At 32.8% G+C, this 25,358-nt stretch overlaps 3 protein-coding genes across 3 annotated transcripts; 2 read left to right on the forward strand and 1 right to left on the reverse strand.

Moving 5' to 3' along the window:
* Positions 1 to 7,072: 7,072 nt before the first annotated feature.
* LOC115953304 lies at positions 7,073 to 8,728 on the forward strand. The gene is made up of 2 exons (XM_031070907.1): positions 7,073 to 7,181; positions 8,028 to 8,728. The coding sequence occupies exon 2, from the start codon at positions 8,035 to 8,037 to the stop codon at positions 8,404 to 8,406; it is 372 nt and encodes a 123-aa protein (XP_030926767.1). The 5' UTR covers positions 7,073 to 7,181; positions 8,028 to 8,034; the 3' UTR covers positions 8,407 to 8,728.
* A 5,694-nt stretch (positions 8,729 to 14,422) lies between these two features.
* Positions 14,423 to 15,968, forward strand: LOC115954060 (protein DOG1-like 4). The gene is made up of 2 exons (XM_031071915.1): positions 14,423 to 14,496; positions 14,626 to 15,968. Exon 2 carries the CDS (start codon positions 14,628 to 14,630, stop codon positions 15,348 to 15,350), a length of 723 nt encoding a protein of 240 aa, XP_030927775.1. The 5' UTR covers positions 14,423 to 14,496; positions 14,626 to 14,627; the 3' UTR covers positions 15,351 to 15,968.
* A 1,301-nt stretch (positions 15,969 to 17,269) lies between these two features.
* LOC115953806 (acyl-coenzyme A oxidase 4, peroxisomal) lies at positions 17,270 to 23,718 on the reverse strand. The gene is made up of 13 exons (XM_031071605.1): positions 23,499 to 23,718; positions 23,267 to 23,368; positions 22,142 to 22,248; positions 21,883 to 21,960; positions 21,681 to 21,804; positions 21,469 to 21,542; positions 21,302 to 21,361; positions 21,078 to 21,187; positions 19,692 to 19,851; positions 18,549 to 18,625; positions 18,288 to 18,459; positions 18,116 to 18,208; positions 17,270 to 17,603 (listed from the first exon to the last, which is right to left on the reverse strand). The coding sequence occupies exons 1-13, from the start codon at positions 23,524 to 23,526 to the stop codon at positions 17,472 to 17,474; spliced, it is 1,317 nt and encodes a 438-aa protein (XP_030927465.1). The 5' UTR covers positions 23,527 to 23,718; the 3' UTR covers positions 17,270 to 17,471.
* Positions 23,719 to 25,358: the final 1,640 nt, after the last annotated feature.

The raw sequence follows: 25,358 nt of genomic DNA on the forward strand, positions 1-25,358 counted from the left end.
ATTTTTGGGTATCGGGTTTGATTTTCTTCATGAAAGAGTTTTGGTGAAAGAAAAGGTACAACATGGAGAAGGCAGAGCATCGGGTGTGGGTTTTAAAAAAGTTTTATTATTATTATTATTATTATTATTATTTTAATATTATGCTGACGTGGAAAATTGTGGGGTTCTAAAACTTCGGTTTTATATATATATATATATATATATATAGATTATATTTAATTTATGATTTGGACGAGTAAATGAACTATATTGACCAACAAATAACGGCGGAGTAGGGACTGTGGGGACAATTTCCCCTTGGCCCGCGAAAATTTCCTTTGTATTTTATTTTTTATATTTTTTTAATTTATTTTTATATGTTTATTTTATAAACAAAGTTTCATCAGAAAAAATTATAAAGAATATATTTCCTATCTTATCAGTGTTCTTTAATTTTTGAAAGTTAAACAACGATAGGCAAAAAAAAAAAAAACTCAAAAGGAAAATAAAAAAGCAAAAGTTTTAACCAAAGAAAAGAAAGTATACTGTTACATATTATGATTGATTTTAATAAGTGTTAAGAGTTAAGAACTTAAATTCTTCTTTAAAAAATAGCTAAGGTTCTTTATATATTATTTTGTTAATTTTCATCAAAATGAATATATAATTAATAAAATTTGAAATTAATTGTATAATAAATCCATAATTTTGATATTATTTTTAAATTAACCTTAAAAGGTTCAGACAAACAAATGGTTACTCTATGCCTATAGTTTAAAATTGGTACCTTGAACCATTTCCCTTCCCTTGAACCTCCAAGCACTTTGTGTATAGAGAGATGCTAATTCAACTACAAAGCGCTTAGTTAAAAATTGTTTTTAAAATTCGATGATTTCAAAGTTTGGGAGATGTCAAGGCATATATTTTACCCCTCATAATTATTAAAAATCACAGACTTAACTTATAAGTGGGAATATTATTATGAAAAAGATAAACACCATGTATTTGTATATTAAAAAACGTAAACAAATGAATATAATATAATTGATGTGTTATTTTTTTAATGAGTTTAATAATATAAAAATACTACTCAATATTTACGAGTGACATTTTATTGTCCAAATTGATCTTAAATATTATATAAAGCATGCACAATGTATATGTTTATGAAGATATATGTGCGTTAGTTATACATTTTTCCCATTTTGAAGTCAAATATTGCCTAGCTAATAGCCATTGTTATTAGGGCAGTTGTCCAACATCATCCTAATTTATAACTTAGTGTGCGTTTGGGAAGCGCGTTTGCGTTTCCCAAACGCACGTTTTGCGTTTTCTATTCCTTTTTTTTTTTATTTGCACGCGTTTGAGAGACCAACACGGCTACAATTCATGCACTGTTCATGAACAGTAGCCGCAAAATTTGACTTTTTCTACATTTTCAGCACAAATTTTACTATTCACAGACCCACAAATTTCACTTTTTAGTAACTTTTTCATTAAAAATGGGTTCCACGATATTATTCACATATTTAAAAATTATTTTACTATAGTATTTTTCAATTTTCAATTTCAGTTTTCAGTTTTCAACTGTATCCAAACGGACCCTTCGTATACTAAATCTTACTTCTTTTGGATTAACAGTTTTTTTTGCCATAGACTAACATTTTGCTTGGAAAGTAATAAGAACTAAAATAGTGAACTCAAAAGAATTGATAACAAAACGATAAATAATATAATTTTAACCCTAAACATACAAATACACATATATTTATACATTAAAATATTATCAGTGGAAAATAGTTGAAAAGTAAAGATAATTTCCTACATTTGTGATCCAAAAATGAAATAAAGGTTATAATTAAATATTTTTTAAAGGCTTGTATATCCATGATGAAATATCAAGAAGTTTAATTAGGTTTTGTTAGAAAATTGTTATAATCGCCTATGCATTGAAAGAGTATGTGTTGGCTTGTGTAAATACAATGTTTGTTTTTGCCTTTTGTTTTGGTCTTTAGGGATTTTATGTTTGGTTGATTTTATGTTTGGTTGAAGTATGTTCCAGGCATTAGCTTTAAAACAAATAATGAACCTTTCAAAATCTCTCTCTGTGAAAAAAAGTAATCTTTTATAAAATTTTAAGTATATAAGCTTAGTTATAAGTATCTTACATATTTTGGAATTGCAGTTAGCAATGCAAAATTTTACCCAGATAATTGTTCAAATGATGAAGGATAAAAATCTCTTATCTCATCCATGGTTTAACCTTAATAATCTGATAAGCTTGAATTTGAGAAGGAATTTAGGGAGTATCTGAAGGAACTCCATAAGGCTATTAAGTTATGTGAAGCATCTACAGTTTTAGATTTAATGGAATTTGACATTACTAATGTCAAGTTTCACTTTAATTTTTTTAAAAATTTTGTAACCAAACATTTAAAATAAAAAAAATAAATTGTAAACACCACGTTTGCATTGTCACTATAGCAAGATTCATATAGAACTCGACATTACTAATATCGAGTTTCACTCAAAAGTCTACATTAGCAATATCAAATTCCAAAAGAGGGTCATTCTCCTAGATTTTTTGAAAAGAGGGTTGTTTGGTTACATAGATTAAAATTTAAGGCTATTTAGCTATTTTTCCGTTCAGGTTTATACTAATTTGTCCACTTGGTTACCACTGATAAGTTTTCTTTTTCCTTACTGATGTACATTGATGGCAATGATAGTGGAATAGTTCATGAACACGTAGGGAGTACAAAAAAAAAGAAAAATATTGAAAATATAATTAGCACCAGAACACAAGTATAGAGGCAATATAACAAATAAAAACATAAAGTAAACATAAATACAAACACAAAAAATAAATGCAAACGGTAATATGAAAAATGTTAATATAGAAAATATAAAAACATAAACAGTATCAGAATACAAACACATAAGCATTATAAACACAAACACAAACAAATATGAGAGAGAGAAGGTTAAAATGTTCAAATTTCTAAGTTTAATTATTTATTTCAATCTCAATCTCAAACTCAGATGAGATGACCTCAATCTCAAACTCAGATGAGATGTTCTAGGCTTTATTGTTGTTTATGCTACGAATATTTGTTTAAAATAATTTAAATTAAAAATTCTAGAAGAGAGAAGGTTAAAATGTTCAAATTTATAAGATTAATTATTTATTTCAATCTCAATCTCAAATTAGATGATCTTGGCTTTATTGTTGTTTGCTCTATACGAATATCTGTTTGAAATAATTCAAATTAAAAATTCTAAATTGGTTACGAGATTTTATTGACATCAGCTCAACTTTTAACTTTTTACGTATAATGTTTTAAAATCTCACTTTTTCCTGCAATTTTCTTTTTCGAATTTTTCCAAGGTACAAGTATACTTTAACATACTTTCAACAAAAAATTAAATAAACTATTTCTAAACGGACAATAAAACAAACCAAAACAAACCCGTGATAAAGGTTCTTGTTCCATTAGTTGTAATTATATGGATTGCATTTCCATCTTTCTCCCCTATGTTTCTTTTTCTTATTTTATTTTATATTGTTTTAAACAAGCACAACATTCTTCCATTGGCCATTTTTACTCGAAACACAAAAGCTAAGCCTAATTTGGCTTAAGAAACTTGTTTTCAGATATTGCGAAGTGGTGATAACTAAACACTACCTTATTTCTACAATTAATTAACCCATCCTAGCCAAAATAAAGGATAAATAATGACTCCAGATAATCTTCTACAGCAAAGTAGATGTAACATGAGCATATAAAGCATAAGTTTGAGAATGATTACAAAGATATCTCCCCTAGCTTCTTAAACAATTCAAAGAATTGTAAAAAATTTCAATAAAAGAAACCTGTAGGGATAAGGGGCCCAAAATTATATATTAAGGGTCCTTGGGCTTGGCCGAGGACGTTAGGTGGCCATGATGCAAATGAGTCACAGTGACCAGCACCACTACTTAGAGCTATCTACAAGGTTTTGCCAACCAACTTAGAAAGAAATAATTCTTACACACTAGGACTTCGGAAATGAGATGAAAAGGATAGATATCTAGATATTAAATCACAAACCTAATATGATCTAAAAGACTAAAACCAACAACAGTTACAATGGCAAGTTTAGGGGATGTGCCACCCCCAGTCTTCCCCAAAGTTTTAATACTAGTATTTAAATCTCAAGCATAACCATTTTCAACATAACTAGCTTGTATTTTCCCCTTCGAAATTGTTGTGTTTCTTGCCCCCAACACCCACATGCACTTTGAAAACAAATGTTCAATATAACACGTATACGCCCTAGCAGAAACAAAGGAAAAAAGAAAAGAAATTTAAACATTGAAAGATTTGTCCATAAACAATTCTATGACAGGCACAAACATGGAAAAAAAATCAATATAACAATAGTGGCAGTCTGGTAGTAAATATTAGGATATGGGCAAACAAAGCCTTATCTCTATAGAGAACCCTATAGGCAAGACGAAACTTACAAACTTCTCATTGTTTGCAATCCCTCATTGTCTCATGTGGTTACTTGGAGGGAAGGAAACACTCAGAACTTCAAACAATGTGAAAAAATACCAATTTCAGACCTGATATTATTCCTCAGATCCTTATCTAGATGAAGGCCACAAGACAATATTCTTTTTCAAATTTACCTGAACTTCATGGGTTGTGCCCTCCCCAATTGCACTTTCTTATTAAACCCTTAATAATAAAAATAAAAAATTTTAAAAACCTACCTTGTGTTTGTAAACTGTACAGAGCCCCTCTAATGCTTTATAGAGTAGTTAGACATTATCATGACACAACCATTGCATGGCTAGAGAGAATGTGTGTGTCCTCTATGAAGTCCAACTATTAAGGCAAAACCCAAGAGATATAAGAGCCCTTTAAAGCTTCTATCAAATATTCTTTTTGAAGCTCTAAACCATAAATTACCTAAATCCCAACCCACCACAAGAACAAGTAAAAATGGATTTTTTTTTTTCGGGGGGGGGTGGTGGTTGGTGTTAAAAAATTATCCATCGATCTTTCTTAAAAGGATCACCAGGTAAAATACTTTTTCTGCCTATTCAAAAATATAAAAAGGCTATGAACAACAAAAAAAGTTGTTTGCAATTCAAAAGCTATGAAATTAATAAAATAACAAAATAAATTACAAAATGCACATTAATATTTATAAAAATTCAAGCCAATTAACAAGCTGTAGCCCAAAATGGGATTTCATCTTTGGCAGCGGGTTTGATCAATCCCACTTGGGTGTGAGTGATCTTACATAAGCCCATATGTATATGGTAAAGATCAAATTACACCAAAGTAACATCCTGACAATGTTACACCACTTAAATTGAATAGATATTTTTCAAATCTCACTATTGGATTACATGTTTAACCTGTACACCAAAAATTATATGGTAATCAAATAGTATTTACTATCTAATATATAACCTCATTTTTTTATAAGTTTAAAATAATATATGAGAGAGAGAGAGAGAGAGAGAGAGAGAGAGAGCTTGGTTAGTTAGCATATATTAACTTATTATTTGTGTATGATTTTTTTTTTTTTTTAAATGTTATAGATGAAATAGTAATTAGTATTTAATCATCTTGAAACTTTGTAATATTTTGCAAGCATAAGTGTATAAGAAAACAATGTAATCCAATGATGGATTTTTTTTTTTTTTTTCAAAAACAACATACAATAAAAAGTAATTTAATATTAACTAAGCTAACAATAGGTATAACTTGAACTTAACACACGCATATACACATACTTAATTGTCATATAGGCATTATAGATATAAAATTATAAGTATTATATTTTTTGAATTTTTATATTCACACAAACATTCTTAATTTCCATATAGGTTCTATAGACCTAGAGTTATAAGTATTCTATATTTTGAATTTGTGTACATAAAAGATCAAAACAACCTGCTACCCAAATGCCCAATAACAAGTATACATACCAAAGAAACCTGCTGCAGTTGGGAAATTGCATGACAATGAGAAAGAGCACGCATGTACACAATCACGATCGTTTCATGAATGCTTACAAGCGTGCTCTCTCTCATTGTCAAACAATTATATGTCAAAGCTTGAAGAAATCTGCAAAAGATAAGAGAGAACGTATAATAGCAATGCATCAAAAATGACTATAGACAAAATAGATCCAACTATTATGGCATTTTTACTAAGAAAATAAGGGACAGTGCAATGCAAAAACAGTGATAGACTCCATTAATAGTCCATCTTTGAGATTAGGATGAGATTCCCAATCTACCCTCTCATATATCCACACTCTTGTCGTGTCCCTCATTTCTCTGCTTTATCTTTCTCTTTTTGCCCCAAGTCCCTTAATGGGCTGACTCACAACTTGGCCCGCTGGGCCTTTTTGTGTAAGACTTGGGGACCCATTTCCACAAATCTACCTCTTTTTAGGCTTTTTAAGACTGCCTAATTACATCCTTCTCCATTAAGATTTGAGAAAATAACATTCTACCTCAAAATTGAAAGGAAAGTACATATTTCACCCAAACATCTAATTAACCAAATTTTGTTAAATTACTATTAAAATTGTTGTGTACTAATCTATTATTTGCTTTAGGGTAAGTTTTAAAAATTATACTCCATTTTGTAATTAAAACTCATTATTTAAAATTTTAATTAAAGTATATTTTAAAATATTAATTATAAATTTCACTTTTTTTTTCTTTTTAAAAGGATTATAGAGAGTTTTTTTTTTTTTAAATCTCTCTATAAAAGGATTATAGAGAGATTTGCCGTTATAAATATTTTAGTACTTGATTAATTTTGTTATTTTTTTTCTAAATTTATCGGTTTTTTTTTTTTTACTGATCATCGTTCAACTTTTGTAAAATAATTCTTGTAGACTCTATTAATTTTCGAGACCTCATGCATTGCATTACCTTAAGGAAAAGAAAATTTGATTTTAATTAAATTGCTTTTTGTGATTTAGTCAAAATCTGTAATCTCAACAAGACAAAAACCATGCTCCAAAAGACTCATCAGACCAAATGGACCAAATATACTGCACTGGTCCTAAATGGACCGAATAAACTGTACTGGGATATATTAAAAAAAAATTCTCTCATTCTCTCTGCGCCCATCGCTCACGTTTCTCAGTCTTAACTCAGACTCTCTCACTGCGACGGTTGTCAGGTAATCTCTCTCTCTCTCTCTCTCTTTCTCTCTCTCTATTCGATCGGTCTCTCTATGTTTCGACCGGAGTTCAATTTTCCTCACTCTTTCATTCAATCTTCTATTTATACCTTTTAGGGATTTACAAAATTTTGGGCTCAATATTTATTTTTCCCTTTTTATTATTCCTGTATTTTTTTTATCCTTTCGTGTACAATTTTTCTCAGCTACTGAACATGGATTAGGTTTTAGGGATTTGTTTCAATTTTAGTTTTTTTTTTTTTTTTTTTTAATTTCCCAATAAATTTACGCTACCAAACTGAAATTGGGTTGTTTTGTGTTGTTATTGACCTAAGCATAATCATAATTGAACTTCACCGTTTCATTTTCAGATACATTAGTGTGACCTTGATGAAATCCTTTTACAAGGGGGTAGTTTCCAATTTCGTCCCTATACGTTTTATTGTGGCAATTTTATCCATCAGCTATTTATTTGTGTCAATTTTGAGTATAAAATTGAGCGATTTTGAAAGTTAGGGCAAAGGCTGTCTAGTGTTCAGGTGTACAGGGCGGAATACAAGACCGAAATTTGGTCATTTTTTGGACTTGTGTTGTGTCTGTGTCATGTCAAATTATAAGATAAAATTGAAACCGTGACAAATGTGCAGGACCAAAATTGTAGTTTGGTCTTTTTTTTGGGAGGTAGATTTAAGGAAATTTTTGTTTGCTTGAATATGATATGGCTACTGAAAATTGAAGCTTTTGATTCGTTGTTTATTTTTGATGAATAAAGTTCAACCCTCTTTGTGGTGTGGTGTGGTGTGGTACTGAAAGTTGAAGAGTTTGATGCATTGTGTTGTGGTGCAGTTTTAAAATGTCGGATCCATATGAGAAAGCGAAAGGAGGGAGATTGACCTTCAAAGGGGGAAGTCTCGCCACTCGCAGCAAATCCATCGATAAGAAGAAGCAAAAGAAAAAGAAGAACAAGGATAAGAACCCCACAAATGATGAACCTATTTTAGACGTGGAGGCGGGGATTCAGGGCGATGATGCTACAGGTGGCGATGAATCTGGACAAACAGGAGGAGTAGAATACACGATCGATGCAGCCAAGCGCATGAAGTATGAGCAGCTCTTCCCAGTTGAGGCCAAGAAGTTCAGTTACGATCCAAAGGCCAAAACCAAGTCTATCGAAGATGCTCTTGATGACCGTGTCAAGAAGAAGGCTGATCGTTACTGTAAATAAATTCAATAAATATAAGATGGAGTAACGATTTCTTTCTTTGGGGATGAGGCATAATGGGATGGCTGGGCTTGCAGAGAAATCTAGTTTGGAAATTTTGGTTCCAGAATTTGTTAGCAATGTACTATGCTCTGTAGTTGACTCAAAGAAGGAAGAAACGGACACTTTTCTAGTAAGCCCTTTTTATTCTGTAATCATTGTAAACCCTTTTAAAGAGCTATTGTTTGAGGCCAAAAGAAAAGGTCCATCTCCTTCTCTAATGATTTCCACTTCAATTACATTACTCTCACTTTCCTCATATCTATTAATTTAGGATTCTCTGTTCTTTCCTGTGCACATATCAGTCTTACGTGTTAATAACTTTTGCTTAGATTCTACTGGTATATTGAGCTTGGTATTGTTTTTGAGATTTGGTTAGTTGTGTGGTGATCACTACAATTGGAGCAAGCGAGTGGATTGCATGAAGTTACCAGGGTGCTTTATCATGTGTTATGGAATATTGTCATATATAGTTAAACCAGATTATGCCTTTTGCTTGCTTATTTGATTTGCATTATGATGCTGGGAGTGTTCTATGTTGAAACTTGTAATATTAAACTTATCTTGTTATGCATACTTTGAGTTTTCCTCTAGATATTATTATGTTGGAGTTATGCTATGTACTTGGTTTGTTTAAGCGTTTGTTATGTGAATTGGTAAATTTTATGATAACAAGTTAGGGGTATTGAAGAAAATTGAACCATTTTTTTCCAATAACATCATTAGTTTGAATGGGAGGAAACATTGTTAATCTATTTTTTCCTATAACATTATTACTAGTTTGAATGGAAGAGGGAAACATTATTAATCTTGGTGTGTGTGAAAGACATGGACGGAGAAGCTTCTAACTAATTGGATTATGATACAACCAATCATAGCATCATTGAATCATAGCTATAATGATGCATCTATTTGAAACAATTTAGGTGAATCCTATTACAAGGATATAAGGTTGGAGAAATTAGCAGTTTCCTCTTTATAATTGCCTTGAAACCAGTTTTGGACGATCTTACGAAGATTGAGATAATGTGCCATTCACGATTCCACCAATGAACTACTTTCTTATTTGCTAGAATTTTCAATTCATACTAGGATTTAAGAGCTGGGGGTATGTGGCGGGGTGGGGATCTCTGATGCCTATCACTGCTACGATTGCATGCTGCAGGAGAAAGACACAGATGGGTATATATATCCTAACAGATATGTTCTATGAATGGAAGATGTATGGTTTCAAGAAATAAAAGATGAACGTTATTGGGTGACTTTCCCTTTTCTTGTTGCCTAAACTCTCAAATCATTTCATTGTATTTCAGTATAAATAAGAACAAAATTCTTGCTGTTCTGAGAGATGCTTATTAGTTATTATTGATTCCATTCTTTCGCTGATTTGACTGCTGCAGTAGGTTTGATAGGCTTAAGGTATGCAAGGGCATTGTCCCCCTTTGATTATAATTATATTTTATTGTTGGTTTGTCCAGTTTAATTTAGTTTTATTGGCTCATGTTTTTATTCTTTTTCTCAATCTTCCTATTAGTTTAAACCCCCGACCTTGAACTCTTGGATTGATCTGTTTACTATTTTTACTCATTATCCCCCCAAAAAAAAAAATTCTTAATTTGTGTTCTAGTTTGAAGGGTACTGTACGAGGTTCTCCTAGGATTATTTCCCATTTCCTATTTGGCATTTTGCATGTTGTTTTTTCATAAGACTGGATTTGAAATCTTAGCTTCTGTTCTATGAGTGATCATATTTTAATTTTAATTTTTTTTATCTATGATGTCCTGAGTGATTAGCAATTGTCATTTTTCTATACATAATTGTAGACAACAAAATCCAAGTGTTGATTTGACTAGTTGAGCAACATGATATTTTTTAGTTCATCTGAGCAACATGATACAGTCGTTCATCCAAAACAAAACAAAACAAAATAAAACATGATATAGTGAGCAATATTAAAAGCTAATTAACTCTTAAATTATTAGTATTTCATTTCAAAAAAAAAATATTATTTTTATTATTATTATTTAAGAATGCATTTCTGTCAAGCTGCATTAAATTATTATTATTTAATGAAGCATAAGTAAATTAAGGCTGTTCAATTCTGACTCTATTATTATTTTTCATTCTTTTGAAAAAAAAAAAGTAGTCAGGCTGTACATAATTTTCTTGAATTTGTTTGTGCAATCAATGAACATTTAAATGATTATTTTTTAAAAATGATAATTCAATAGTTGGAAGGGAGGAATTTAAACAATTAAACTTTTGAATTTTTTCGTTGAAAACACTAAAAAGTACAAATTTAATTACAAGATTTTTGGCATTATGCATATTTATCTATTTAGAAAAAAAGATGCATTACAAATCACAACTATTTTTCTTTTTGATAAGAACAAATATACCGATAAGATTCAAAATAAGAAAATTCACTTAAAAATAGAGATAACCCCCTTATTAATGGCTGAGCGATGAACATCCCCTCAATTTTTATTTATTTTTAATTGTATATGCATATTTTATAATTTTTTTAAAGGTTGTGCCCAAAAAAATAAGAGTTTTCTCACCCCAAAAACAAAAGTATTGATCAACTAAATTATAAGAATGCTATATGCACTTTTTTTAAAAAATAAAAATAAAAATTCTATTCTCAAGAGTTTATTAAGAAATAATAATAATAATAAACAACTCATTGTGACTTCAATTGTAACATTATGAATTTGACAAAAGCATCCACATGAAAATAATAATGGATGAAATTTATTATATAAAATATTGTCACTGAACATAGCTTTGATGAAAGTTGCTAAGTTCTTTATTTTATTATATTTTTTACACTTGTATAACAAACTATACAGCTTTGTACACTCAATAATGATTATAAGTTTCTTAAAAAATGTTGGAGTTTGCATATATAATATCAAAGTTTGATAATTTTTATATATAGTATTGTGGGGGCTAGTTAATCAGGAGGTACTGTTAAGGCTGTACAAATCGGGCCTATGCCCCAATCTGAGGACATTAACTAATCCGAGAATGGCCAAATGAGGTTATAATGCGAATGGTATAAAAAGAAAAATAAAGATAGTACGAGATAAGTCCAACACACGTCCGAGGAGAAAAGTCATCTCGGGAACAAGGATCCAAGGTTAGTAAGAGTGTCATATCACCCTAAACCTTCTTCAAAGTTACATCACAACTAGAAGTTAGACGTTAGACAAGGAGTAAGTAAAGGAAGGCAACAAATATCTTCAAAAGCTGCTACCCCCACATTAAATGCCTTCCAACTATCTCTCTGACCGTATTAATGTGGAGGTGATACCTAAATAATGACCAAGCAACCTTACAGCTACTATTTGATGGTTTTGGGAGGTGTTGGATGGGACAAGAAAGAGCTCCTAGAATCCAACCTACACATGTATGGTAGGGATAACACCAAGATTGTAATATATAGCACGAGAAGGTGACCAAAAAGGGGGATCGGGAAAAAATTATAAAATCTAGGCAATAACATTGTGGATTCTGGTAACTGTGTTCATCATCAAGATATTATAAGATAAGTTTCTCAGGCTGTGCCGATGACAGATTTTCTTACTTTACTTGTTCTTAACAATCTTAATTCAGCAACTTCTATGGTCCATCTTTTAGAGTAAAACTAGTTCTTTCACCCACACTCTATAAATTCATTGTTTGGACTTGTTAGGCTTAAACTCAATTCCATACTGGATCTAATCCCAATACTATTCTCACAAGTATCATATATTTATGGGTCAAAACTCTTTTAATATTATTCAACAAATTTTTTTTTTTCAGTATTAGAAAATTAATATTCACACATGTGAACGCTTACATTTTATATAATTATTATTTTCAGTTAGTGTATATACGTTATTTGAGTTTGTCTTGACCCATGCATTAATTCAGTAGTTATCTCCCAACTAACTTGATTTTTGTTAGATATATCACAGTGTGCTAATTTTTTTTTAAGAGAATTTTGACTTATAATATTTGTTTCTAATGATAACTAAGATATCAATCTATTTTTGAGTAAAAGAGAATTGAACTTAAAATTCTTTATTTAACAATTAAAAATTTTATCAGTTAAACTAATTAAAACATAACACAACCTCTTACCTCTTTGTGAAGCTACAAAACTTGGACAACCGATTATATATTTTTTATCAAGTGAAAATTTTGATTTTTGTTTTGTTGGTACAAGCCAAAGAGTAGCAACAAAAGTTACGCAACAGCAAAGCACATAAAATAGGGATTTTTTTTTGAAGAAGCTGATGACTGCTATAAGTGGCACGGTGGCCTTGTCTGATCTAGAATAACTCTTAAGTCTTATCAACCACGTGAAAAAAGAGACATGCATCGTATTGCCCACCAAAAATCTAATACATCATCAACACTTGCCAACATTTCTGCACCGAATACCTGTTCCACCATCCTGCTTTCCCAATCGAGTATAGCCATATTTTACAGCTGTATCCTGTATGTAAGGACTCTTTTCAATTTCCATAACCGCCACCCACCAAGTTCAATCAAACCTACTTCCTGTTGCCAATAGATTTTTTTATTTTATATATATATCAACTTTTTAAGTATTTTAATTTGTTTTGTATATAATTTTTTAACACTTACTTGTATATATATAGATTTTTTTTTAAAAAAAAAATTTATCAACTTTCAAGTTATAAACTTTTAAGAAAATAATAGTACATCCAAACACAAAGTTGGCCACTATTATGGTTTATTAACTTGTTAATAGTAATAATAGGTGTCACAAGTGATGGCTCAACATTAATTATATTTTTTATATTGTCTTATATTTGTGATTCGAACCCCACCTGTTACCCCATTATCTACCTATCATAAAAAATATATATTATGACTCGATGTATGCACTTGGCATCTTAAAATGTGTAGGTTCCATGTAATATATGTAATTTGACTATTAAAATGTATGAGCTATGCCATCACCTTATGAGAGAAAAGATACATACGAAATTGGATGCATAAAATAATGGTTATTTTCAAATTGTTAATAATAATAACGTGGAACCCATATATTATGAGAAAAAATGGTACATATATGAAAATGCACGACGCCTTCTTGACTAATAGACATGTAATATATCGCAACAATACATCATATACATGATATTCCTTCTCCATCATTCCCCTTCTCATTCTAAGGTCATCACCTTGGTGACCAACGGCCATTGACATGTAAACCACTAGTAGACCATTTGCATTTGCAGGCAGAGACCATTTTTCCACAGAGTCTCCATTAAAAGCGCTGCTGCCACTCTTAGCTCAAATCCATTGGAGACGCATGTCCCTCAACCGACTCATACTCTCACTTCTCCTAATTGGGCCAACCTTATTTGACTTGACTTACAATTTTAGCCCCTTCACTCACCATTCATAGCCCAGAATCCTACCAAACTTTCTAAAGTCCCTCTCTCTCTCCTATTGGTAAGTTAAAGTAGAAGTGATGACATGGCTTCCTTGTCTATCTCCATTTGGGCAATGTTAATACGTGTCACCCAGTCAGCCAATTGACTAGGAGTGATCAGCAGCCAAACCCAAATAAGTACTTTAGCCTTGCCTTCTTAGAAACACACACACCACATTCCTTCACTCCTTTCCTTTAATGGCCATTTCCAGAATTCTCATTTGTATCCCATAAAAATCTTGCTTTCTCTTTATTTTATCTTCACGATGTCTTTTCCACTTGGAGACAAATCGCACCGAGTCTCCTTAAAACTCTCTCAGATATGAGATATCTCTCTCTCTCTCTCAGTCGGTGGTCTTAGAAACTGCATGTGAAACACCGTTCATCCTCTCTTTGCATTCTTCACCACCGACTCCAAATTTAAAATCCTCTTATCATGGCTTTGCTAAACTGACCTGCCACACGTCTCTACTCTCGAGGAGTTTTTTTTTTCTTCCTCACAATCTCTCTCTCTCTCTCTCTCTCTGTCCATTCCTCCAACCCCATTAAAAATCAAGCATCAACCTTGCTCTCGAAGTATTCCACACAATACTTCCTTGGTAAGAAAAAAAAAATCTCTTTCCCTCACATTCTCATAACCAACTCAAATATATATATATATATATATATAAACATTGCATTGCTGCTTGTCTTTCACAATATCACTCACTCACTCTTTCTTTCACTAGCTATGCCTGATAGATCAACCACAGGTACACAAACCAATAATGCTGATTCATTCAAAACCTTCCTGGAAGGCTGGATGGTCCGCCAAGAACACTACCTTGATGAGCTTCTCTCAGCTCAGCAACACTGCCATGACATGCAAGACGAGGACATCAAAGAACTATGTTCACGTATGCTCGCCCATTACCAAGAATACTACGAAGCCAAGTCAAGAATAGCTCAAAGGGATGTCTTCCTTGCTTTCTCTCCCACGTGGCTAACCTCGTTCGAGCGAACCTTCCTCTGGATAGCTGGGTTTAAGCCCGGAATAGTCTTCAGAATTGTCACCAACTCGGTGCTTGACATGTCCGAAGACCAAACACAGAGAATGAATAGGTTGTTGGAGGAGACCAAGTTGGAGGAACGTGCACTTAACGATGAGCTAGCGAAGGTTCATGAAAGTGTGGCGGGTCCAACAATGTTGGAGGCCGCGAGACGTAGCGGGAGGTTAGTGGGCGGTGAAGCGAGTGAAGAGGAAACGGCTACGGCTACGTTGAGAGTGGCATTGGAGAGTGTGGTGGCGAATGCTGATTCGTTGAGGATGAGGACAGCAATGAAGGTGGTGGAGATACTAAGGCCAGCTCAGAAGGTGAGGTTTTTGGCTGGGGCGGCTCAGCTTCAGCTAAGGATCAGGAGCTGGGGATTGCAGAGACAAGAAGATGAAAGACAGGAATCAACTATCAAGTGAGGATGAATGGTAGGTTTTAAATTCAGCAATGCTAGGGACACATAATTTGACATAACTTTGTGTTCAACTTGCCACGTGGCAAGTTGTAACGTGACGAGTTGTAATTGGTAAAAGTATGAGGTGTGTAGTATTTGATATTATTGATAAATGTTGACAGTAGAGTTCTATGATCTATGGTGGTCTGGTTGGGGCTGCATTTTTGTCAATCAACGGTGATCTATCATCTAAGACAACCATATGCTTTATCCACTATGGATAAAGAAATAGATAAAAAGAAAAGAAGAAGAAGACAATGAAGCTTAGATCATATAAGACTCTAGGATCAATGTTATTTGGGATTTGGAAAGACAGTATGTGTTATTTTCTACCATGCAACTGTATTAATTTAATGGCAGATAAGGAAGATAATCTGCATTGGCATGAGGCTGCAGATTTGTGAGTTGGTGTGTGTAGGTTTCTACATTTTAAGTCCAAATTTCTTTTCTTTTGTAGATACCAAATTGGGCTTTGGTAGTTTGGTTGTCTTACCCTCTTTTCCACACTCTCCATTCACATCATGTGTTAAGCGTGAATATTCTTGAAAAATGTGAATAACTTCTCTTTGAATACCTTATCTGAAAGTGCAGGACATTCTGTATATAGAGTATTTTTGAAAAATGTGAATACCTTGTGCAGACATTGTGTATACGGAGTATTCTTCAAAAATGTGAATACCAAATATGAAAGTGTAGACATTATTGTGTATGCGGAACATGAAATAATAATTTTCTAATTTAAATATAAGAATAACACACAAAATAAGTAAAAACTTTTAGTAAAAAACAAAAATTATAAAGGACGAGAAAAAAATAGACATTGAAATGTTTCACTAAAAATAGTTTTGAGTTTTGTGACCATCTTTTCTTTTATTTTTTAAATATAATTCGATTGTTACAATAAATGGGAGAAGATTTCGCTCCTCATGAAAGAGACTATGTAACATTCTGACTTACAAGACTTTTTAACATCTTTTTTTTTTTTTTTTTGGATAAGTGAGTTACAAGAATTTTTAGCATCCTCCCATCAGTTTATAAAATGACATCCGAAATAAAGACAGAGTTGCTAAATATTGTTTTTTTAAGCATAACTAATGTGGCTTAATTTTCTTTTTATGAGAACTAATGCGGCTTATTAGTTATGCATTACAACCATATGACTTATTAGTTTATTGGTCAATGCACTTCTTTTTGTATTACAATTTCCAAATTTTAATACCGCATGACTGAATTTAATTTAGAATCTAAATACAAGTAAGGAACGAAGCTTATCCTAAAATGTGACAGTAGGTACCTATACTTCCAAGAAACAGCAGCAGCTAAACCTAAGACATCAGAGGACAAGTTCTGTTCTACCAAATTATGCTTGTAGTTAAAGATGCTGTCAAAAAATTAATTAGTACACACAACTTCATCGAATTGCCGATGCTTATCTGATAGCCTTCGTGATGATCAATTTTATGGGTCCACAAGCATGGATCTAGAACATTACTTTTTCGGTTCTTTTTCTAAACATAGGTGTCCAGAACTCTTTGAGTACCTGAGTAATGCCTCAATATATTATTCTTACACTGATTAATTACTAGGAATAAAGAATCCCTTGGACCACTCTCAAAGCCTCAGCTAGGAAACTTAAATCCAGAACCTCATAGATCACACGAGGCCGGAAAGCCAATAAACCAATCCCTTAGGGTTGAGTGGATCTAGAAAAAGGGACCCTTGATTATAATACGGTGACCTCAAAAAAGGGACCACTGACCTGAGCAACTTCAAGAGGTAAATTGAACCCTTGATTATGGGAGCGCCCTTAATCCTGGTATGGGTCATTGAGACTGATATATATAACTTTAGTTGTCTAGTCATGTCTACTATTACTCCAGTAGATTTAAGAAAGCTAAAAGAAAATTTTGCATTTTATTTCATTTCCATCAACATATTCTATACACCATTTGTATAAGTTATTCAATTATTACGGGCATCAAGACTTTCTCTCATTGGAAACATTGCCTCAAGCAGCACAGCTAACACAATAAGAGAAGGGATAATAAGTTTCCAACCAGAGGGTTGAGGAAGAAAGTATACATTTCTAGAGGCGGCTTCTTCGGCTCGATACAGCTGGCTTGAAGCTAGCAATGCCAGTGACTTCCCTACCTGTTACCAAGCTGTTGATGTCATAGGTGCCTTCATACGTGTAGATCGGCTCCAAATCGCAGAATGCCTGAAATGAAACTCCCAAAATTGAAAAAGGAAAAATAGGTAAATAATTGTTTGGGGGTGGGTTACTGCAGCTCAATTTTCTCAAAAGAAACAGTCCCAATTCTTCTGACTGCAAACTTTGCCACAACTTTTGTCACAACTTGCACATTTGTCAACTTGTGATTGAATTACATCCCTTACACATGAGGTGAAAAGTAATCCAATCACCACTTAACATGTGTAAGTTGTGGCAAAGCGTGTGTCCCTAGAATTTTTTGTCAGCCCGTCAATTGCATGTCTAAAATCTTAATCCTATAAGATTCCATTTATCTATCTAGTCATGTAAATAAGCAAAGGTTCTGTCTATTGGATTGGGCATCTGATAGCTAGCAAGTTCAATTAATAATTGTAATTCAAGCGATCTCTCACTTGGATTATGTCTCATAAAATCACATTCTAATTTAGACCCTTCACAAACCAATCCTTTGCAATTGTTAATTCAAACTTTTTCTAATAAAATTACAGCATTAATACCTTTGCAACTAGAAAATCAGCCAATATTCCATTACCACCAAGTAACTCCCGCCCAATTGCAGCAGTTTCTCTTGCCTTCAAGGTGATCCATGACTGAAGAATTATGGGGAAAAAAATGTCAGCACAAGGAACTTACAGCACCTATCACAAATTTAAAGATTTCTAATTATACCTTTCCCAAGCTTGCTTGACCTGGAGTCATTTTACCGTTCTCATACAACTTGCAAAGTCGCCAACCAACAAGAATCATTGCTTGAACATTACCGAGCATCTGAACAAGTTTCAGTTGATTGATTTGGAAAGCTGCTAGTGGTGCTCCAAACTGTTTCCTCTCCTTCAGATATCTTTAAATCAATTGGAAATATAATCACATCACTTCCAAAAGCTTAAAATGAAATAGCACAGTGCAGAAGAACAGAATTTACTCTGGTACCTGTGACACATATCATAGATGCCCATTGATATGCCAATTGGTTGCCAGGCAACCATAACACGTGAAACTGCAAGAATCTGTTTTGAGGCAGCAATTGCATATAAGCAACATGAAAAAACAGGAACACACATGAATACTATAAATCATGGAACTACACGGAAAAAGAAATTGAAAACCAGCAAAGTATATGCAGAAAATTCATGCACAAAAGCACTGCAGGTGTTTCTACAAAAGACTACCATCGGCAGCATCATATATTTGAAGGAATATATGCTTTATGGACCCAACAAACACATTTTGATTGCTCTCTCTTGCTGGGACTCTGCAATTTCATGTGTGTATGGTTGAATGAACTACTACTGATTGATCTGGTTGAAGTTGATGCCCCGACATTCCAGATGGTGAGCAATGAACACGTTAGTAATGCAATGAGGTCAGAAGAACACATAAAAGTGGCATGTTTGCACAATGGTGGCTAGCATTCTGTTTTGGTGCACTCAAGTCTAATGGCTTGAAACCCAAGGTGTTCAAATTCTCTCTCTCTCTCTCTCTCTCTCTCTCTCTCTCTCTCTCTCTCTCTCATCTGGTTGAAAAGAAAAAAACCAAACTATTGCAGAACCTACAAGACTAAAGTTGAAGTTCTGTATATAGCACATACTATGTGTTGTTTTCAAAGGAATAAGGTATTGATTTTTTCATTAGATTACTCTGCACAAGGACTAACAAAGTTGTTCACACAATAAAAAGATATTAAAAGCAATCATTTTGTGTTGATATGATATTAGGGGTAAGGCTACCTACCAATCACCTCTCCAAAACCAGGCAAAAGTGGGAGCTTTGTGTATTGGGTACTACCTCTATAATATTACCATTTTTTTTCTTTTTTTATAAGTATAATATTACCATGTTTCCAATACTGACATGTAAAAAAGATAAAATCTGACCAAAGTAGATGATACACGATATATGATACTCATTGGGTTTTATTTGCACAATAAATGATGTATTATCACAACCGAAGACGCCATTCTGCCCACTTATAGATGATGGTCAGCCCAAAAAAAAAAAAAAAACCATACACAGCAGGAAGTATACAAATGATGAAGGACAAGCAACATTTAAGACAACTCATCACACCCATACCTTGTTTGTATCCTGAAAAGAATCAACGCCAGGTATCCTGTCCTCGTCAGGAATAAAAACTTTCTTCAAGAGAATATCTCCATTTTGAACAATCCGTAGGCCAATTTTATTTTCTATTTTTTTTACTGTTAATCCAGGTGCATCCTTCTTTACTATAAATCTGAAACAGAAAGCAGAAATATCACACATGAAGAGGATGCCAATACAGAAAACCAACTATCTGCCTTTTCAAACAAAAGCCAGTAAAGTTGTACCACTTAAATGTAAAAGTTTAGAATGACAATCCGCCAGCAATACAGGGAATCCTACAAAAGATCATCTAATTGAGCAATGACAGGCAATTGATGAAGGTTTCAAGGTTTGCTTTGGCCCTTAAAGTTTGGGGTTGTTTTCATTTTGGCCCTTTATGTTTCAAAATATTAATTTTGGCCCTTCATGTTTGATTTGGTTTACATATTGAGTATGCAGTCCATTTTCGTTACTAATCTAACCATTAACTCATTAAATTCCCTTCATATCTAACTATTTCATGAAATACTAACTCTAAAGTCTAAAATCCTGTGGAATGTAAGAATTATATTGTTGTACAGAAAAACATATTATGGACAGTCATATTACTAACAGAAATAGACAGAATGACAATATGAAAAGGGAATCAAAAATGAAGAGCTAAAATGAAAATTTTAAAATGTCAAGGGCCAAAATGAAAACAAAAGTGTACTTTAATCTAATTTTTACTTTCATATAGGGTCTCCAATACTAACTTTTGTGGGTTGTTGGTCTCTACTTTTCTCAGATGAAAGGATTGATCCTTACGCTCTAATGAGTATATATTGAGGAATCACTTGGTGCAAATTATGTTTAGATATCACATAAACTGCTTTGTGAATGTTAATTTGATGTTCATCTAGTTATCAAGGGAGAATTTTTGAAAAGAAGAATGGATGTTATAATAGGTCTGACATGGGTAGTAAAGAAGGATGATAAATAACAGAAAATCCACAGGCATGGATATACCATGTCCAACATGACAGCCATCCAAAACCTCAATAGAGGGCCAGGGCATAAGTGCATGTTTACCAACAAACTAGAAGGAACAAGCATATAAATTTGTACATAAGTGTTTTTGTCTCTACGAACAATAGAGAACAATGTCAAGAGGAAAGTAGCACTATACAACACATGACAAGTTTCACAGGGAAAAAAGAAGAAGATATGTTTGTAAGTAGAACAAAAGAAAGAGGAAAGGAGCACTATACAACATAGAGACCAATTAGGCTCTTTTAAGGACCCACACATATGTTTGAATAGGTTTCCAGCCCATAAATTTCCAGCATGTCAATGCTCGGGTAAAGCATCCTGGATATCATAGAGCAGATCACCTACCCATTTATCTGATTTGTTGTGGTGTTCCTCGCAAAAATAACCAACAAATCTGCAAAGGTACTGTTTCCAATCCAGCGCTTTTGGCCCTCAAGTATCCAACCTCCTTCCACCTGATCATCCCAATACAACAGCAAAAACATAAAGTTCCAGATATGAATGTATGTATGAAAACTGGTGTTATTTGCTGTAGATAAATAAATAGAAAAGAAGTTGAGTGCAAGAACCTTTGTTGCTATCGTTTTCAATGCACTAGCGTCACTTCCATATTCAGGCTCGGTCAAAGCCTTAAGATGTGGAAACAACATATTTCAGTAACTAAAGTTTGACAGAAACTCATATTAAACATGTTTTCGGAATCCCATATGGTAATACAATGCCAAGGGCTTCTTACCCAACACGCTACAGTTTTTAACTCTGCCAAAGAAGGTAGATATTTTTGCTTCTGTGCCTCCGATCCACACAATGCTATTGGCAGTCCAGACAAGTAATATTAAGATTTATTAACAGCATCTCGTTTTTATTAATTAAAAATTTAATATAAATAAAACCCTTCCACTACTCTTATCAGGTCAAGACAATTGAAAGGTAATATGGAGATCTCACCAATAGTGAGCATTGCCAGAGATGAATGCACCAGTATGAAAGTAGAGCAGCTTGCATCAACTCTAGCAACTTCTGCTGTAGCAACAGCACTTCCAGTAATGGAGTGACCAGGACACCCATAACCCTGAGAATCAGAACTAGCTAAACATCCCATTCACCACATCTAACAGCTCAAAAGGGAAAGGAAAAAAAATGCATATACCTTGATTGTGGCACCAGCAATACGCAAGGCACCAAGTTTTGGAATAACATGAAAGGGAAACTTGGCCTTCTCCCAATACTGGAAAGAAAAAAAAGTATAACTATTTATTTGCATTTGAACATCTATCGTCTTCAAAGACAAAGCATCACTTTTCCAATGACTAAATACCATTCCAGAATTTTACCATTGTATTCACAAACTATAGTTTCCATCTTCTGAAAATAAAAATAATGATAAGAGTAATGTGATAAAAATATACCTCTGTCATTATTGGGGCTATTTCTTTTTCCATACACTCTCTTACGTTCTTCCTCACAGTCTGCTCCTCAGGACTCAATAGATCATCAAGTTGATAATAGTCTGACGCTGTAAGTTTTATATACCATGAGACAAAGATAAGAAAGTGACCCACCAAAGAAAATTTTGGTTATTCTCATATAGTGCAGCATGCCAAGGCAACTACAGGGGAAACACTAGAAGTACAAAACACATGTTACCAGTTATAGGAAATAAAAAACACATGTTACCAGTTATAGGAAATAAACTATCATATGCACCAAATCTTATAATTGGGGAAATGATGAACAGAACAATGAAAGAGAAGGCAAAATATAAGATGATGACTTTGACAACTACGAAATGTGAATAGAAATAGTTGAGATATAAATTTCCGAACAATCTCTTATTTGAAAAAAGGAAGAGAAATCGCAACAATCTACATTAGAACAGACAGGACCAAGAGATTGTTGGTGAAGCCTGTGGCACATTTAGAACGATAAACTAGCAAAAGACACTTAACTTCGATTGGTAAAAGGGATAGAAAAGTGAAGTGAAAACAAAGCATCTTGTCTTAAATTCTAATTATATCCTTGTATTGAATTGTTTTTAATTAAACTAGAAAGATAAGAATCTCAAATTACCTATATAAGACATTTCTCTCCCATTTTCTTCCCATTTCAAAAGATTAAAAATAGCGGTCCGGGATATAAATTAATCATCCCTCACTTTTTTCTTCCCATCCCACTTTTTTTTGGGTAAATTTCCCATCCCACTTTTCTACTCTACCAAACAGGAGAAAATATCAAATCCATCTTCCATTTTCTCTCCACTTGGTTCAAAATGCACCTTATCAAACATATATACATATAAAAATTTGTTCCCCTATGCACAAAGTTCTAAATGCATGAATTATCTTCACCAATGACAGAAATCACAAGCAATAAATAATTTTTCACAACTGTTAACGCGACTTGCTATGATAAGTACATAGTAAAAAAGTTACGTCAGTAGTGGGACAACGTGAAAGTGACCACGAAAAAATAGTCATGCCTTTAACAATACTAAAAATCACAAAAGCTAAAAAAATGAATTTATCAATTCTTACTACAAGGAGGGAAAATGGAAGCTGGAGTTGCTTGTGGGAACGCAACAGAGATATCCAACGGTGGTGAATTAAAATAAGAGGTCCTTGGATGGTCACGATCATCTGCAAATCATTGAAATTAAACCATTCATCAGAATAAATTGATCAAATCGAAAAAAAGCCAATTAAGATGCAGTTACATCAAAAATTGATCATTAATGAGTTCAACCAAAGCTTCAAATTGTGAACAAACCTTGCTTTGTGGAAGAGAAAACTGTCATGGTGGAGTGCTGCGATAAGATTAGGTTTCTGAAACCCAAAAGAAAAATAGAACTAGCAGCAGAGGTGGAAGAAATGAAGAAGAAATGTACAAATTTAGAAGTAATATTATTTTAAGGGCTATAGTGATGGCGTTGAATTGTTTTGTGGATGATAGGATAAAGATGACACGCAAGTTTAGATTTGGTTAATATTTTAATGCTAAAATGGTTGTATCATTGCTTCTTACAAAAAATTGTAGTATTTACCTATATATAGTAAGAGGGTTCCGAAAGTTTTTTTTTTTTTTTTTTAATCTTGCTACGTTAAGAGCTAGAGAGGACTATGATCAAAGTAAAAAATTAGAAAAAATGCAGAGACAAAGTGCAAAAAAAAAGTGCCACCCCTCGAAATAGAATTTAAAAGGTAGGTACTCTAATCTCTCTCTATATTTTGTTACTGACATTTGAGTTTTTGTGTTGTGATCTCCAATTTTGGTTTTTGTGGGTTGTAATTTATTTATTTATTTAAATTTGATGCTGTGTAAGTGTAGGTGGGAATTTATTGATAAAGATCTGATATAGTATTTTAATTATATGCTAAACATCCCTATTTCTCTTTCATGTTCTTTTTAAATTTTAGTTTTTTGTTTACTAGGTTCTGTTTGCCAAAATATTCCAAGACCATGATAACATTTATTCTGCATGCCTAGAACTTTATTATGCCCAAATCTTTTAATTTAATTTTTTTCTTTTTCTTCTTAGATTTTAGAATTTCTTATATAATTCTATCAGCAAATTATAGCATGTTAATTTTGTTGGTTGGTTTATGTATTTTGTAGAAAATTTGCACAAACAGGCCCTTTTGATATTGGAGCAATATCTTTACACTCAATTAAGTGAGGATCAACATGTTGAGAATTGATGCTCATGACCACGTCTAACTTATTCTTTGAATTTTTTTTTTCCTTTACTTTTTAGATTTTAGAATTTCTTATAAAATTTCATCATCAAATTATGGCTCCAAAAAACCGTGAATGAGAATATGTCTAAGATCTTACAAATCAGTGAATGAGAATATGTCTAAGATCTTACAAATCAAAGTGGATTTCAAATTCATGTATAATATGAGGGGTATTTTAAAAGGCATGCTCTGATCTCCCACACACACACACCCAAAAAAAAAAAAAAAAAAAAAAGTCTCTACACGAATGCATACAAAACTTTTAAAAATATCATAACTTTTGCAGGATATACAAATCATTTACCTTTCAAGGCTTTTTCTTTTTTCTCCATTCTTTTCTCATTTGAATTTAGATTCTATAAAAATTGCAAAGTTCTCCCTAATGATTTTTATTCTCTCTTCCAAGAATAAAAAATATATATATTAAGAATATTTTAGTATAAGTTTTTTTTTTTTTTTTTAAATATATTAGTTGAAGTTGAGTCTTAATTTTGTATCATATTAATTGTAAGGGTGGATTTGAGTGCCAAGCCCAAATGGTTTTGAATTGAGGCCCAAAGAGTCCAATACAATGAATTTGAAGAGAGCGGGCTAGAAACTAGGCTTTAATGAAGTGGGCAACGCTCACTTTGGGCTAGATAGTAAGAAAGCAAGGAAAAACAAGTGTTGGGCAAAGAAGTTCTTCCTCGGCAATGTCCGAGGAGAGTAGTTCTTCAATTTCTATTTCTCTTAAACTGGGTTACAATTATAGTTCTCAATGCTACAGTGTTTTTCCACAGATTCTTCGATCCCCTCTATAATGGGATTTCTCTCCTTTATATTACCCTCCTTTACTCTTTCTCAACCCTCTACGTGTAGATCAAATAGTCGGCTCTTATCCTTGTCTCATCAG

This window comes from Quercus lobata, chromosome 7 (genome assembly GCF_001633185.2).
Source record: "Quercus lobata isolate SW786 chromosome 7, ValleyOak3.0 Primary Assembly, whole genome shotgun sequence".
NCBI lineage: Eukaryota > Viridiplantae > Streptophyta > Magnoliopsida > Fagales > Fagaceae > Quercus > Quercus lobata.